Source organism: Temnothorax longispinosus, chromosome 9 (assembly GCF_030848805.1).
Source record: "Temnothorax longispinosus isolate EJ_2023e chromosome 9, Tlon_JGU_v1, whole genome shotgun sequence".
In the NCBI taxonomy this organism is placed as follows: domain Eukaryota; kingdom Metazoa; phylum Arthropoda; class Insecta; order Hymenoptera; family Formicidae; genus Temnothorax; species Temnothorax longispinosus.
Genome location: NC_092366.1, coordinates 2639708 through 2653495, shown reverse-complemented (window position 1 = coordinate 2653495; position 13788 = coordinate 2639708). Strand labels below are relative to the sequence as shown.

The window sequence follows — 13788 nt, the reverse complement described above, 5'->3', positions numbered from 1 at the left end:
CTGTTTCGTTTCAGGAGGATTATAGTCAACGCAGACGCTTATCGACACCTAGCGGCAGCCCGAGCCCTCCTAGACCGACCAGACTCTCGAGATCCACCGGCACTCTCACCAGAGAGGAAGAGTCCTTCTGCGAGTCCAGCAACACCCTGACCAGGGACAACCAGGGCCAAGAGGCGGAGAGGAAGGGCTGGTTTAAGTCCCTCTCGAGGAAGAACAAATCCAATGCCGCAGTAAGCGTCATTTTCTATTCCTGACAATTTTATTTTCCTATTTCTATTACAACTTTCCTATTCTTGCTTCTCTATTTTTAACTAAACTTCCTAATTTTATCAACCCTGCTAACGATAAGATTGATCGCTGACATATGTATCTATGAAAATCTCAATCAACCAACAAATTTCTATACATGTCTAATCTGCTTTCTGAAAAATATTATAAGAAATTCAATTCTAAAAAGTTAAAAGATGCATTTAGGTTTTTTTTTTCAAAATCCTGAAAAAGATATAATTTGTTGCACTGAATTCTTTAATAATATAGCTTACAAGCGGATATAAAATATTTCCACGTCAGTTGACATAATTTTCAAGTTCGTATGAAGTAATCAGATGCTCAAAAACACCGACGAACGAGTCCACGTGTCTTTCTTCGAAACCGGCGAGTCAGGTGGGCGAAAATGATCGTATACTAGAAGTCGTCAAGGGGAAACGTCATCGTATTTGGACTCGAACGGAAACTCGCGGCAAATCATCCCTTCGAGAGGCCTAGAATCTTTTTCGCGGGTATTATCCGATAACGAGCGGATTCTCCTGGATCGTGCCGTGGTTATCTCGCGCGCAACTCGCGCACCAGTCCCGTGCGCATTCATCAGTCAGATCGCGGGTCGCTGCGCGGAGCCATTAGGGCAGCGCAACCTCCAATTACCGGTTTGATTAAATGCTTAACTAACTCCGCGCTCTGTGGTTTAATTTAATCGCGAGATTAAGTGCCGATCAGGAGGTTGCTTGCCTAGCCCTATAAGCCGACCATCGTCCCGCGCGCCCGCGCGCGCACGGGAATAATCTCTGTCAGGTCCCGATTCTCCTCTGATCTTGGGCAGCGGAAAGGAGAGGAGAGGAGAGGAGGAGACGCCGCTCTCCTCGCGCGCGCGCGCTCGTTCGAGATGATTGCGTGCGTATGAATCTCGCCGTGGACGATGATCTATCGGATGAGTCGGCCCGGGGAGAATCATGACTCATGAAGGCGCCGTGCGATGCAACCACGGGGGGAGGCCGCGATTTTTGCGAGCCGCGGGAAGAATACAGCTTTGTACACGCTCGCGCGATTTTCTCCCAGCCGACCGAGAGACGCTGCATGGATTCCGAAAAATCGCGACCTTCGATGGAGGCCAGTTATGTCTGACTTCGCGCTCGTCTCGAACAATTGACAAAGAAGAGTCGGGTCTACGTTACGTACTGTTTCGCGTCGTATACTCTATTTTCTCGCATTCCCGTTAGTAGCTTATAGCGTCCTTAATCTTTATCCTTAATCTTATATTATTCCCTAGAGGACAATGTCTCAGAACAAACGTGTAATAAGTTTTTATCGGATAAAATCTTGTTATTCACTTTACTTTTTATGGGATATATTTATACTGCATCTTTTTCTTTTATCAGATAAAAAATGCACTTGTCATTATAGATCTATTATTTAATTATTCAATTAAAATAGTATTCGCATTTGCTGAACCTTATTACAATAAAATGAGAAATCTTGATGGTAAAAGATAAAAAATTATGTGGTTTAAACATACGGAAATCTCTCTTTTGTATCTTTTATACTTAAAAAAAAGATCCTTTTTTAAGTATAAAAGAGAGACGATCTCATGAAGAATTAGTTAAGCTATAGTCAAGGTTAATCGAGACTGGCAAAACCGCCCCTAAAAGTCGAGAAACCGAAGCGAAGTATGTGCTTAACTATGAAAATTACATAGTGTCACAGAATAATATATCATTACAGCGATACGTTTCAATCTATCGCACTTGCGAAGTTCGTCTTCTGTGCGCGAAATTATAACGTTCGATAAATCGATATTTGGAATAAGCGGACGTAATTGTTATACGCAGAAATAATCTGTGCGCGGCTATATTTGGTGTCCCCCCTTCCCCCCGCCCCCTTCGAGATCATGAATAATGAAGCGTCGATAACTTTGCAGCCGGTGGATAAAAAGCCGAGAATACCCGAGAGCGAGATCTTGACGACCGGCACCGAGGATGAGGAAGCTTCCTCTGCGCCTGAACGAGTTTCCGTGCAAAAGAATCTCCGCTTCTTCGGCGATACGGATCAGGAGTCCGTCTCGTCCAACAGAGACCGCAGGTAAATATACGCTATAATATAAACCGCGTATAGGTATACACGACCGGTTGAATATTTCGCGCAAGAATGAATTTAAATATTTCGAATGTCGACCAGTTAACTTTCTTATCGTCATTACATTTTGTTCTAATTAATATCGTCATAAACAAAAATATAATCGTCTACTTCAGCTATTCATTTTTCTTTAATTATTAAATCTAAATAAATTGGTTTTTTTTCAAAAAATTATAAGATTTACTTTTTATATATTCTTATCAGAGAGAAGATAATGTATATATAGTTAAATAAATAGATAAAAACATAATTTAGACCACGAAAAGGTTTAATTACTTTATTAATTATTTCAGAAATAAACGAGTTGACGACCACGCCTGCTCGAGGCGTGATGTCACGAATTCGAATCGCCGGGGTATCATATCAGCCCCAAGAAAATCGAGACTCGCTGAAAGCGCATTATCATCGGGCGAAAGTACAACCGGCGATAGCAGCCAGCAAAGTCAAAATTCTCAGAGATCGCAGAGATCTGTCGTGTATCTTCACGCTGCTACAGGTACAATAAAAAAATTGTACTTCTCACATAGCATTCACATAGTTATTGTTATAATTTTATGTCTTATTCTAAAAAAAAAAAACATTTGCGATATTGTAATTTACTCTCCATTGCAATATATATTTAATTTCTTGTTTCAACAATCCAAAAACTATTCGAAAAAATAAAGGATTGTAAGTATAATGATAATTTAAATCGATTTCATCGTAATAAAAATATCGAAATGTTATTGATACTTATTCATGTTCTGAACAAACGAAATATCTTTCGTGAATTAAGCTTCTCAGATTAAAATAAATAAAATGGCATTTGCTTAAATTAAAAATTAAAGTGATAAAAAATGACCAAATTTTTCCTACGGAAATATTGATTAATCCATTTTTTCAAATACATAAGCAATTTCTTCAATATCTTGTATATAACATTGGGTTGAAACATTATCACTGTCCAATAACAGTCATGCTCTATCAAGCATATTATTCATCGAACACTTGGAATTCTGCAATACTTGTCGCATTTGCGTCATAGAAAATGTATAAAAAAATATCATATCGCATTTAACCATGCGATCTATGGTGATCTATGTGAATAACATTCGGCAGTGAAAGTACGGAAAATGTCGTCAAGCGTAACCGCACTCTAATTGCAACTCAAGACTGATATCTGCATTCCAGTCGGCGAAATACCAGGCCCGAATGAACGACGCCGGGCGGCGAGTCGCGAGGAGTTAAATCGACCGTTGCAATCGCACACGAGAACGGTGTCGAGGAGCGTGAGCGTCCTTGCTCCGTGGAAGCCGCGACATTATAGGGAACCGTTCGAGATCAACTACGATCAGCAACAGCATGCAAAACCGATCGCGACCATGAGACGCAGGCAACGAAGCCGCGAAACCCTCAGCCGCCGAGGAAAAGAAGCACGGCGAAGCAAGGACAATCTTTCTAAGACAAGTAAATGCTTTTACTCTTGAGCAAAATAACTAAATGCCCCATTAAATAAAATAAATAAAATTCCGTATCCTTAAATAAAATTAACTAGTAAGCATCTATGTGTAGCAATGCATTTCTTTTTTTTTCCTTCTTAATTTTTACTAATAACAATTCGCGACGAATGTAGTGAACAAGTCCCTTCCAGTAACTGTTTCTTTCAAATTCTTATCCATAATATAAAGAAAAAATTGATTAACTTTAAATTAGCGTTAATTTATGTTAATGTATTATTTAAGAAATGAAAACATTTGCGTCAATCATTGCAGGTACGATCAATCGCAGCACGCTAAAACCGAAGGACAAGCAAAAAGTGGACAGAACTGTTTCCACGGAATCGCTGGCCACCAAATCGCGAGGCATCGGCTCCAAGACGGAATTGAACAGATCCACGTCCGTGCCCCGCGACCCGAACAAGAGCGCGGGATGGTTCAAGCTAAAGAGCAAGAAGTCCCGCGCCTGAATTGGCCGGCCATTGATCAATGCTAGTCTCGAGTTTCATAAGTGTAATTCGTAATTTCGTGTAGGCGATTAATAGGCGTCGATATCTGGCGCGCGCTGATTAATAACGACGCGACTTATTGATAATACACACCGTTCTCATACACCGTTTAACACATGCACGCGAGTGCGTCGATCGCGATCGCGCGGGTTTTAATTTTTTTAACCGAGCAGCATATGATTGCGGCAACAACGTGTAAATTAATTGCTGCTCAACACATCGATCGGTTTTGCGAATTTATGAAATTTGTGCTACTTAAGACACAAAGTTATAACCCCCCCCCCCCCGCATAAATAGATATATATGTATATCTATACGTAACAGAATAAAACAATTATTCAAATATACATAGGCACACGCGAAGAAGCTTCAAACCTCAGTTACTCGTCAAATTAATATTGTTATACTCTTTGCGCATTAAATAACGTTTTTTTGTAATAAAGAAGATTGCAAAAGATCAAATGTAAACTCTTGAAAAGTATAATATTAAATATGAAGTGTATTCTAAAATGAGAACCTTCTCAATATATCGTTACATTATCGTTAATAGCTTTCTCTCTGCCAAATTTAACGGATTAAATTTGTTGCGAATGATGAGAATGCGTTCATAATATATTCATATTATATCGTGAATTAACATGTCATCGTGTATTAACTTTTGTTTCTCCTTCGGGATTTGACAAAAAGTGCTTCAAATTTTTCATACTTTCACGTAACTAAATCCATATGCGTTGCGCATCTCATGGGAAAATTAACGCGTCACTTTATTCTACCGTGGATCAAAGTGCCATTTCTCTACATTCCTATAGTGTATACACTCTTCGTTAAATAAATTGAAATTCCCGAATATATATAATTTTGAAACGAACAACACCTTTTTTTATAATAAACGTTAGTGTAATAAAGAAATTCAAGAAAAATATTTTCTAAATTTTATCTCGATAATCGAGAGATTAATCTCGACGTGTAAAACGGACAGTTACGTATAGCGATAGCTACCGAACGTTTCTCTGTGCACAGATCAATCTAATCTTTGCATGCTTATTGTATATAAATACTTGTGTTGATAATCATAATTCTTAATCTATTTTTACTAGGACCTATGCGTGTTTTCATATAAATATATAAATATAACTCTTTTCTCTGTACATTCATGGATCACAGATTACACATACACTGTTGCGAAATTTTCACGTTCGACACAGGTCGAGACACTTTCGTCACTTCCGATAACAGTGTAGCGGAATAAAACGCGCGATGCTAGACATTATCTGTTGTACTGTGATACGCTTTTGCGTGTGAACAAAGAAACAAATTAATTACAGCGACATAGTCATCTTGCACCATAATTACTATCTCATTCCTATCCGGTGCTACTTACGTGTGTGTGTACATATATGGATCATTAGACGATATGCATGTAAATATCATGAATATTGACGATATTGTACGGAATTATGAATAAAACCTATTACCTATTAACACAGACATTACTCCTCTTTATAAGATCCGTTCAACGCGAAAACAGAGACCACGTTATATCTTGTAACAAGATTAATAAACGCAACGATGTAAACTAGCATATCGTTAATAACAAAATATATCAATGTTAAATGTTTCATAATATTAGAAAGCAAAATCAAGTCGTGACTTTGCTTCGTTGGAAAGATTTATATGTGTTAATCATTGTGGTACTCACATTACACAGGATGGATATGGATTAGTTGACGGATAATGGACGGATGAACAGGAAGAGAAAGGATAGCGATGTGTGCGTAATGATTGTTGCTTAAGCGTGCATATCACAATTCCACCGTTTTATTCACTTTGTCCCAACAACACAACGTGGTCCCACATAGTATAAGCATCATTCCCAGATAGGTATCTGGAAAATAAAGCAAATCGTAAAGTAACTAATTCATAACATTTTCCAACAATACGAAAACAATTTCGCTTGTACTCACTTCTGTGTACCTTTTCCTCGCCCAGGAACCAGCCTGTGATCGCAGTGAATACGAAGGTAAGGGAATTTGAAACTGGCACAGCCAGAGATAAATCGGTGCTCTGCAAGGTCAGGAAGTACAATACCGAACCGCACTGATTAACTAGAAACGGCAGGAGGTACTGTGTGTAAAGAAATAAGACAAAAATTAGAGAAATGCCATTACGCTTATAAAATAAAATTAATTTGATAAAATCTATGTAGAGATGTGACAAACCTTCAGGTTAGTGATGAGAAATGCGATCTCCTTGACAAATTGCCCGTAAAAGGACGTGGCCTTGACATCTTCCAAACCTAGCGCACCTTTCTTCATGAACGGATTGGTCACTCCCCAAAGAATCGCCACAAGACACAGATATATCACAGAATCTGCAAACATACACATTGACACTCAATGAACACATCGCAGTCAAAATGATAATTTTGACGTCACATTGACCCAAAAAATGACGTAAATTTAGTCAATATGACGTCAAATTGACATCACTTTAAATTTTCTGTTCTCCTTAAACATTATGATTGTTTTAACGTGATGTTTAACATCATCGAATCTCTGCTTTTATTTTCGCCTTCGTACTCGAAAAATTACTTGGCAACAAATAAAGAAAAAAAGATCGTTAAAGCTAAAATATCTTACCAATAGTGACCGCCATTCTCGTCGGTTATCTAACGTGGAAATCGTGGAATATTACACGATATATATATTTACATCAAAATTATATCATGATTACGCGCATCAAATGGCACGTAACGGCAGGTCGCGTCATGAGAATTAATTAACACATTGAATGCCGGACTTGCTTGTCTCTGTTCACACCAAAGTGGAAATTTTCGCTGTTAGATTCAGCTTATATTAGATTTACACACTATAAACGTTACTTTTCACGAATTTTACAAATTTTTTCGAGTAGGTCACCGATCACCGGTGACCAGCGACCAGCGCGAGCAATCAGAACAATGGCGGCCGCAGGATTGGCGGGCAACGCGGCGTTCTGAAAACTGAACGTTAAAATGACTGCGTTCAAAAAGCAACTCAAGGAGCGCTCAGTGATTCTTTAATATGATTGGTTCTTGCCTTGCAAAGTAAGAACCAATGGGGACCTCTCCAGGCACCTTGCAAATATTAATAGTCCAGTTGCAGTAGAATTCTGTAAAGGCCATTGCACGTAACAAAGTTTTAGTTATAATCGTAAGGCCGTAAAAAAATAGACCAATCACACTCGATTATTCTTCGAGCTCAAGGAGAATAATCGACTGTGATTGGTCTATTTTCTTACGGCCTTACGATTATGACTAAAACTTTGTTACGTGCAATGGCCTTAACTCGTTATACTGTCGTTATGTGCTCATAACACAGTTGCGCAGATATACTATGATAAAAAAAGCTGTGCTTACGACAATATAACGATAACGATACTGGTCTACAACCTTGCTTTAAAGGGTATTCAAGCTCTAAGCCGTAAGAAATTGACCAATCACAGTCGAATATTCTCCTCAAATTCCATTGTGATTGGTCAATTTCTTAGTGCTTAGGGCTTAAAACACCTATTGTAGACGGGCACTAAGAGAAACTCTCTCGATAACTTACGCCTCGCGATCAATCGTCGATTAATTAGAGTTTAGTCGAAGTCGTTTTTAAACCTTTTAAAAAAGCGGGATTCATGTTTTAAAAAATTATCGTACCATTTATTAGCAAGGAGAGCGAAAGATATTCGATGAATCGGCAACGAAGACACAGTCGGAGACTATAAAACGTTATATTAATTGACCGACAAATGTTCGATGGTTTCTAGCTGTTCCAATTCGATCTTCTTTAAAGAATCGTATTGTACTCGTAATCGTTCCAGTTCCACGGACTTCTCCAAGATTAATGCCTGTAATGAAAATAAACGAAAAAATTGATTGACGTGATTTCGAATCTAATTAATCGGCAGAATTGCTTATTTGCAACCTTTGCAACTATAGCAAATTTTACAACTATATATAACTCTCGTCGTTCCTATCTAATATTTTCTTCCTTGTATCAATAAAAAATTAATAATTCTATGTCAACAAAATGTTACAGGATATTACTTGACAAGTCAATCGCCGAAAAAAATAATCGGATGACGGACAGTCAAAGTCAATATTCAAGATAATCAAGATCGTCAAGTTTATTAGAGTAGTCATGCATGAGGTTTGATACTTATTCAATCAATAAAGATGACTATAAAGGCTATCGCTTTCTTCTTCCTTCTCGTTATGACATTATGGTATATAATACCTTAATATTGTAAGATAGTATAAATTCTCGCGACCACTGTTACATATTACTTAAACCTTAAAACGATTAATATACATGTTGCCAAATTTCATGTATAATTAATTTAAGAACCTGCATCTGTTGTTTCTGTGCTTCTCTTTGCTTCGCAACGGAACGCAGTAGATTTCGCGCGCCGATCGTCTTCATTTTCTCTCTCTCCACCTCTTTCGCCAAATTGTCTAATATCCTAACGAATTCGTCGGAATTTTTCTCAAATTCGGTAATCTCTGCAACGTAAAAATTCTGAATCTTCGCGACATTTATGAAGAGGCATTAGCGATTTATAGTAATAGTGCGGTTGATGAAGCCCCGAGGTGCAGTTTTTTTTAGATAAAGGGGATATCGGACATAAATCGTTTATTTCATACCATAATTTTATTTACATTTCATGTCTCGTATAATTATACATTCTTCAAATTATATTTCTTTTGCGAATAAACATTTCGATCGACAATTGATTACAATAATAATAATAGCTATTGTAATTGACATTAATGTCCACTTCAATGTAGATTAACTTAAATCTCGATTTAACTTACTTTTTATCCTTTCCTAGTTATAAAGATTAGAAAAAGATAAAAAGTAAGTTAAACCGAGATAAGTTAGTCTGCATAAAAATGAACATGAGAGAATTGAAAGAAAATTCCGAAATTAAAGTTAATCTACAAAGTTGTGACTAAACTCCGATCAACCTAATCGGCGATTATAATTTGTCAAATAATACCAGTATTATTTTTGTTAACATGAATAGAACCATCAATTTTTTTTAGCACTCGAAAAGGAAGAGTAGACAACGAATTGCAAATATACTTATAGATAGAAATTTTACAGCGAGCAATTCTGCCGATTAAATTTAATCGCCGGTCGAGTTAATTAAAGCTCGAAATCGCCCCCTAACTGCCATCCGAATCATCCGAGAGTGTAGATGTGCGCGCCTTCTTGTGCAGGAACTCATTGAGCAAAGCACACGGTACGGTGACGAGAATCGTGCGGCGAGCGGGTGAGTATATCGTGAGAACGTGAGACCGCCTGGTCAAGTAAATTCTGCCGTGAAACGCCACTCGCGAACCAACGCAAACTTACTGGACACGAAACTCTGACACTCCTCCTTCAGCTTGTTCGTTTGATTCGCCGCTTCCGGCTCTAGGACGCGTATCTTGCTCAGGTCGTCGATGTAAACGCCGTACTTGGTCAGCGAGTCAGCCATCTTCTCGAGCGTACTCACTACTCCTACTCAGTACTCAGCGTACCGGCTTGCGGGGACGCGGGGATGGCATGGCGGTCCCCTCGTTCCGGGTTCCGGGAGCGCGGGCGATTCTGATTGGTCCGAGGGTTCGCCGTGCCTCGCGGCACTCTCGATACTTTTCGCGCATCGCGGTCGATCTTCTTAGCCATTCGCCGCCACGTTCAGCGCGTCGCGTTCTCGTACTTCTCGTTCGCCGCGCTCGATGCTCGATGACGAACCTGCGGGAAACGGAGCGAAATGGGGATATGTTGATATCTCGCGCGGCTCTCCCGCCCTCCCAATACCCGCGGGAGTGAGCGCGCGGGGACCCCTCCGGCCCCTCGTCGCCGCGACGATGCGCTAAACGACCGCCCGCGCGCGCTGTCACGTCGCTCCGACGCAAACGCGAATCCGTCATCCGTCGGCGATTCGCACGTTCCAATCTGACGTCGAAGGGGATCGATACGCTCCCCCCCCCGTCCGCGCCCCATCCCGCGGCGTCTCGTCCTCGTCTCGCGCGTCAGTACTCAGCACTCGCCTCTCTGCTCGGACCCCGGTCGTCACGACTCTCGTTATGTCGGGCGAGCACAAGACCGTAATTAAATACCCGTCGGAGTATGTCAAACTGAACATCGGCGGCTCGCTCCACTACACCACCATAGGCACCCTGCAGAAACACGACACCATGCTGCGCGCGATGTTCAGCGGTCGCATGGAAGTGCTCACCGACTCCGAAGGTGAGGCTTCTCTCGCGAGTCGTGACGCACACATTTTGACATTTCGTCGAGATCGATCAACCTTGAATATCGATCAGTCTTGACGTCCGAATCTGAGGCGCACGGATTTGTCCGATTAATTTGAAAAAAGGAAAAGAAAGGAATCGCGCTTGACCTCTTTGTGCGTTATTTCCCGAGAATTTTCAACATTCAATCTCGTCGATATCTCCCATTTGTATCCTCGACTCTGACTGGCGGTCTCTGTCCGCAGGTTGGATACTGATCGATCGGTGCGGCAAACATTTCGGGACGATCTTGAACTTCTTGCGAGACGGCTCGGTCCCGCTGCCGGAAAACACGAAGGAGATGGCGGAGCTGCTCGCCGAAGCGAAATACTACTGTATCAGCGAGCTGGCCGAGTCCTGCGAGCAGGCGCTTCTTCGAAAAGAGCGCGAGGCGGAGCCGATTTGCAGAGTACCTCTCATAACCTCCCAGAAGGAGGAACAGTTACTCATAAGCAATACTACGAAGCCTGTGGTCAAGCTGCTCATTAATAGGCATAATAACAAATATTCCTACACAAGGTGATATTAAACGCTGCTTTGACAGTCATGAATATCGTGACATTTCGTGATACGTGATACCATTTTTTATCTTTTGCAAATTGCGATCTGAACGTTCCGAATAGGCGCCAATCTGAGCAATTCAAAGTGTAACAAGAGTAACGAGTGTAACGATAAGAAACTCGTATTACGTATGTGGTTTCTTACATAATTTACATAATCGCAAACTCATTCTAAATTTGTGAAAAAAAATTGGTGAACGAAATGTCACAATATAGCTAATTGTAGCTGTATTATTATCACAGTCAAGCTCATTAATGCATAAGTGAATTGAATAAATTTAATTTTTGCAGTACATCAGATGACAATCTATTAAAAAACATAGAATTATTCGACAAAATGTCGCTCAGATTCAGTGGCAGAGTATTATTTATCAAAGATGTTATCGGCTCGAGCGAGATCTGCTGTTGGACGTTTTACGGACATGGTCGTAAGGTGGCGGAGGTCTGTTGCCACTCCATCGTCTACACAACTGACAAGAAGCATACAAAGGTAATGAAATAATATGACAGCGATATTTTAAAACTATGTAACGAAAAATGCTTACCTTTTTTTTCAGGTTGAATTCCCTGAGGCTCGGATATATGAGGAAACGTTAAACATTCTGTTGTACGAGCATCGGAATGGCCCGGATCAAGAGTTAATGCAGGCTACATCGTCGCGCGGCGTGGTACCTTGTACGTCCGACGAAGAGGAGGGCGAGCGTTCAGGCTTGGCGCGCCTTCGCTCCAACAAACAGAACACCAACTGACCCAGTCTTGTTCTCCTCAATCCACCGCATACCGCGATCCTCAGCGTCGTTCGCTCATTCAAGACCCGAATCAATATAAAATGAAGACGAAACACCGATGTATACTAAACGTGAACGCTACGTAATACTGGGTTGTCGCCTGCCAGTCGAATCTCTTTTCCTTTTTCGTTTTTGGAATACATTTTGGAATGCGAGGAAAACTTAACTTTGGCTAGACGACGATCTGTCTCGCTACATTTTCTCACATCACAACACTCTATTTTCGAACATAATCGCGTGCTTTAATTGTTGAATAGATTTCTAAGAAAAATGCGTCGTCCTAATTAACATCAAACAGAATGACAAATTTGTGTCTTTTTGAGTTCTCTTCGCCATTCTTGCTATACAAGCGTGTTTATAAATGTACATAAATGTGCGACTAAGAATGGCACTTTATTGATTTCCTCTTGAAAATGACTAAAAGAATGTAAATGCTACGCGCTTACTGATTATGTGCCAAATTGTAATTAAATCTGCAACAGGAATAAGTCCAAGTTGCCATTCTGTGACTGATAAAATTATTTATAAACTTATACTCTATGACAACTTTTAAGCAGTCATTTAGATTAAACAAATTGTTATGAAATAATCTTTTTCATAACAATTTGTTTCTCTTTGTGCAAAACTAGGACTGCACTGTTACCTGTTATAAGTATTATTATTTTATTATCATTGTCATCATCACTGTCATTGTCATCGTCATTATTATTAATTATAATATATTAATTTGTCAATTATTATTATTATTGCTTATTATTTTTGTCATTATCTGTATCATTATGATAAATTTTTTCATCGTGTTTATGTTACTCTTTCTTACAAACTTGCGTAATTTAATATCTCAATAAATCATATATATTATATATTTGAAACATATATATTGTGTTATTTGAATGTGCGTTTCTCAGCAAGTCCGGAATTCTTAAACTGCTTAAAGGATGATGTGGAGTACAACACTGCCAGTAAAATAAAATTGAAGTTTAATATCAGTCATATATATATATATATATATATATATATATAATTTTCGGTGTACAAGAGGTACGCGCGCGTTTTAAACGCGCAATTTTGTTACTTCACTTGAATTGTAAGTGTTAAACGTATTAAATATTAAACGTATTTTTCAGAATTTTCGGATTGAACGGATGTGCAATACATAGTGCAATATATCTGATTTTGAATAAACGAGCTTATTTTGAATTTTCTACTAACACGTCATTCCAAATATATTCTTTCACCGCGTATTAATTTTCTTTATTGATTTACACTTTCACTTATATGACAGAATCGAAGCGATAATCGGAACCGAAGTGTTTTCGGAAGTCGATGCGAATGATATGAATGATAATGATCCGATATCTATTGATCGTAAGTACGATGATTAGGAGAAACAACAGTTTTTCATTTTATAATAGAATAATAGAGGGTAAATTTGCTCAATTTTCGAAGGTGTTAGATAAGTGAAAGTGGAGTGTAAACAACTACGGACTGTGATTACACTGGCACAGTATATTAGTGTGTAAATATTATTGTGTATTTTAGTGTTGAGTAAAGATGAGAGAGTTCCCCCATAGTTAATAAAGGGACCATATGTATCGTGTTGGTATACCTACGTCGTAGGATACCTTTTCATTCATATCTGTAATACGTATGTTATATATTAAATCGAATATATCTATGTTGAATAAAATTGATTTGTAGATTTCCCTGTCTCTCTATGCAATTACATGAACAATTGTA

The 13788-nt window shown here is 39.2% G+C and overlaps 3 protein-coding genes across 6 annotated transcripts in view; 2 read left to right on the top strand and 1 right to left on the bottom strand.

Annotated features, from left to right (window-relative positions):
* The window catches only part of Blo (bloated), a 110339-nt gene extending 105452 nt beyond the window's left edge, over positions 1 to 4887 (top strand). For both annotated transcript variants that reach the window (XM_071788784.1, XM_071788785.1), the window contains exons 4-8: positions 15 to 230; positions 2192 to 2352; positions 2700 to 2902; positions 3577 to 3852; positions 4158 to 4887. In XM_071788784.1, coding sequence (XP_071644885.1) covers positions 15 to 230; positions 2192 to 2352; positions 2700 to 2902; positions 3577 to 3852; positions 4158 to 4351 — 1050 coding nt within the window. In that variant the 3' untranslated portion in view covers positions 4352 to 4887. The remainder of the gene's footprint in view (positions 1 to 14; positions 231 to 2191; positions 2353 to 2699; positions 2903 to 3576; positions 3853 to 4157) is intronic.
* Positions 4888 to 6186: 1299 nt separating this feature from the next.
* On the bottom strand, positions 6187 to 10140 carry LOC139819446 (transmembrane protein 234 homolog). 3 transcript variants are annotated; one of them, XM_071788791.1, is made up of 5 exons: positions 9778 to 9917; positions 8076 to 8266; positions 6610 to 6761; positions 6355 to 6514; positions 6187 to 6275 (listed from the first exon to the last, which is right to left on the bottom strand). In XM_071788791.1, the coding sequence occupies exons 3-5, from the start codon at positions 6703 to 6705 to the stop codon at positions 6193 to 6195; spliced, it is 339 nt and encodes a 112-aa protein (XP_071644892.1). In that variant the 5' UTR covers positions 6706 to 6761; positions 8076 to 8266; positions 9778 to 9917; the 3' UTR covers positions 6187 to 6192. The 3 variants fall into 3 exon arrangements, 2 of the variants coding, with proteins under 2 accessions (XP_071644892.1, XP_071644891.1); XM_071788790.1 differs by lacking the exons at positions 8076 to 8266; positions 9778 to 9917 and adding an exon at positions 7030 to 7365; XR_011733732.1 differs by lacking the exons at positions 6187 to 6275; positions 6355 to 6514 and adding an exon at positions 8767 to 8921 and having other exon boundaries at positions 6622 to 6761; positions 9778 to 10140.
* A 213-nt stretch (positions 10141 to 10353) lies between these two features.
* On the top strand, positions 10354 to 13752 carry LOC139819445 (BTB/POZ domain-containing adapter for CUL3-mediated RhoA degradation protein 3). The gene is made up of 4 exons (XM_071788789.1): positions 10354 to 10656; positions 10907 to 11219; positions 11552 to 11750; positions 11818 to 13752. Exons 1-4 carry the CDS (start codon positions 10494 to 10496, stop codon positions 12007 to 12009), a joined length of 867 nt encoding a protein of 288 aa, XP_071644890.1. The 5' UTR covers positions 10354 to 10493; the 3' UTR covers positions 12010 to 13752.
* Positions 13753 to 13788: the final 36 nt, after the last annotated feature.

Bases quoted from the DNA above. Each gene is read 5' to 3' on its own strand.
- LOC139819446 (XM_071788790.1), bottom strand. The intron at 6,515-6,609 runs GTTTGTCACATC...CTTTACACACAG, and splicing joins TTCTCATCACTAACCTGAAG to TACCTCCTGCCGTTTCTAGT. The intron at 6,276-6,354 runs GTGAGTACAAGC...TTTATTTTCCAG, and splicing joins CGAGGAAAAGGTACACAGAA to ATACCTATCTGGGAATGATG.
- LOC139819445 (XM_071788789.1), top strand. From the start codon at position 10,494: ATGTCGGGCGAGCACAAGACCGTAATTAAATACCCGTCGGAGTATGTC. The intron at 10,657-10,906 runs GTGAGGCTTCTC...CTCTGTCCGCAG, and splicing joins AGTGCTCACCGACTCCGAAG to GTTGGATACTGATCGATCGG. The intron at 11,751-11,817 runs GTAATGAAATAA...CTTTTTTTTCAG, and splicing joins CTGACAAGAAGCATACAAAG to GTTGAATTCCCTGAGGCTCG.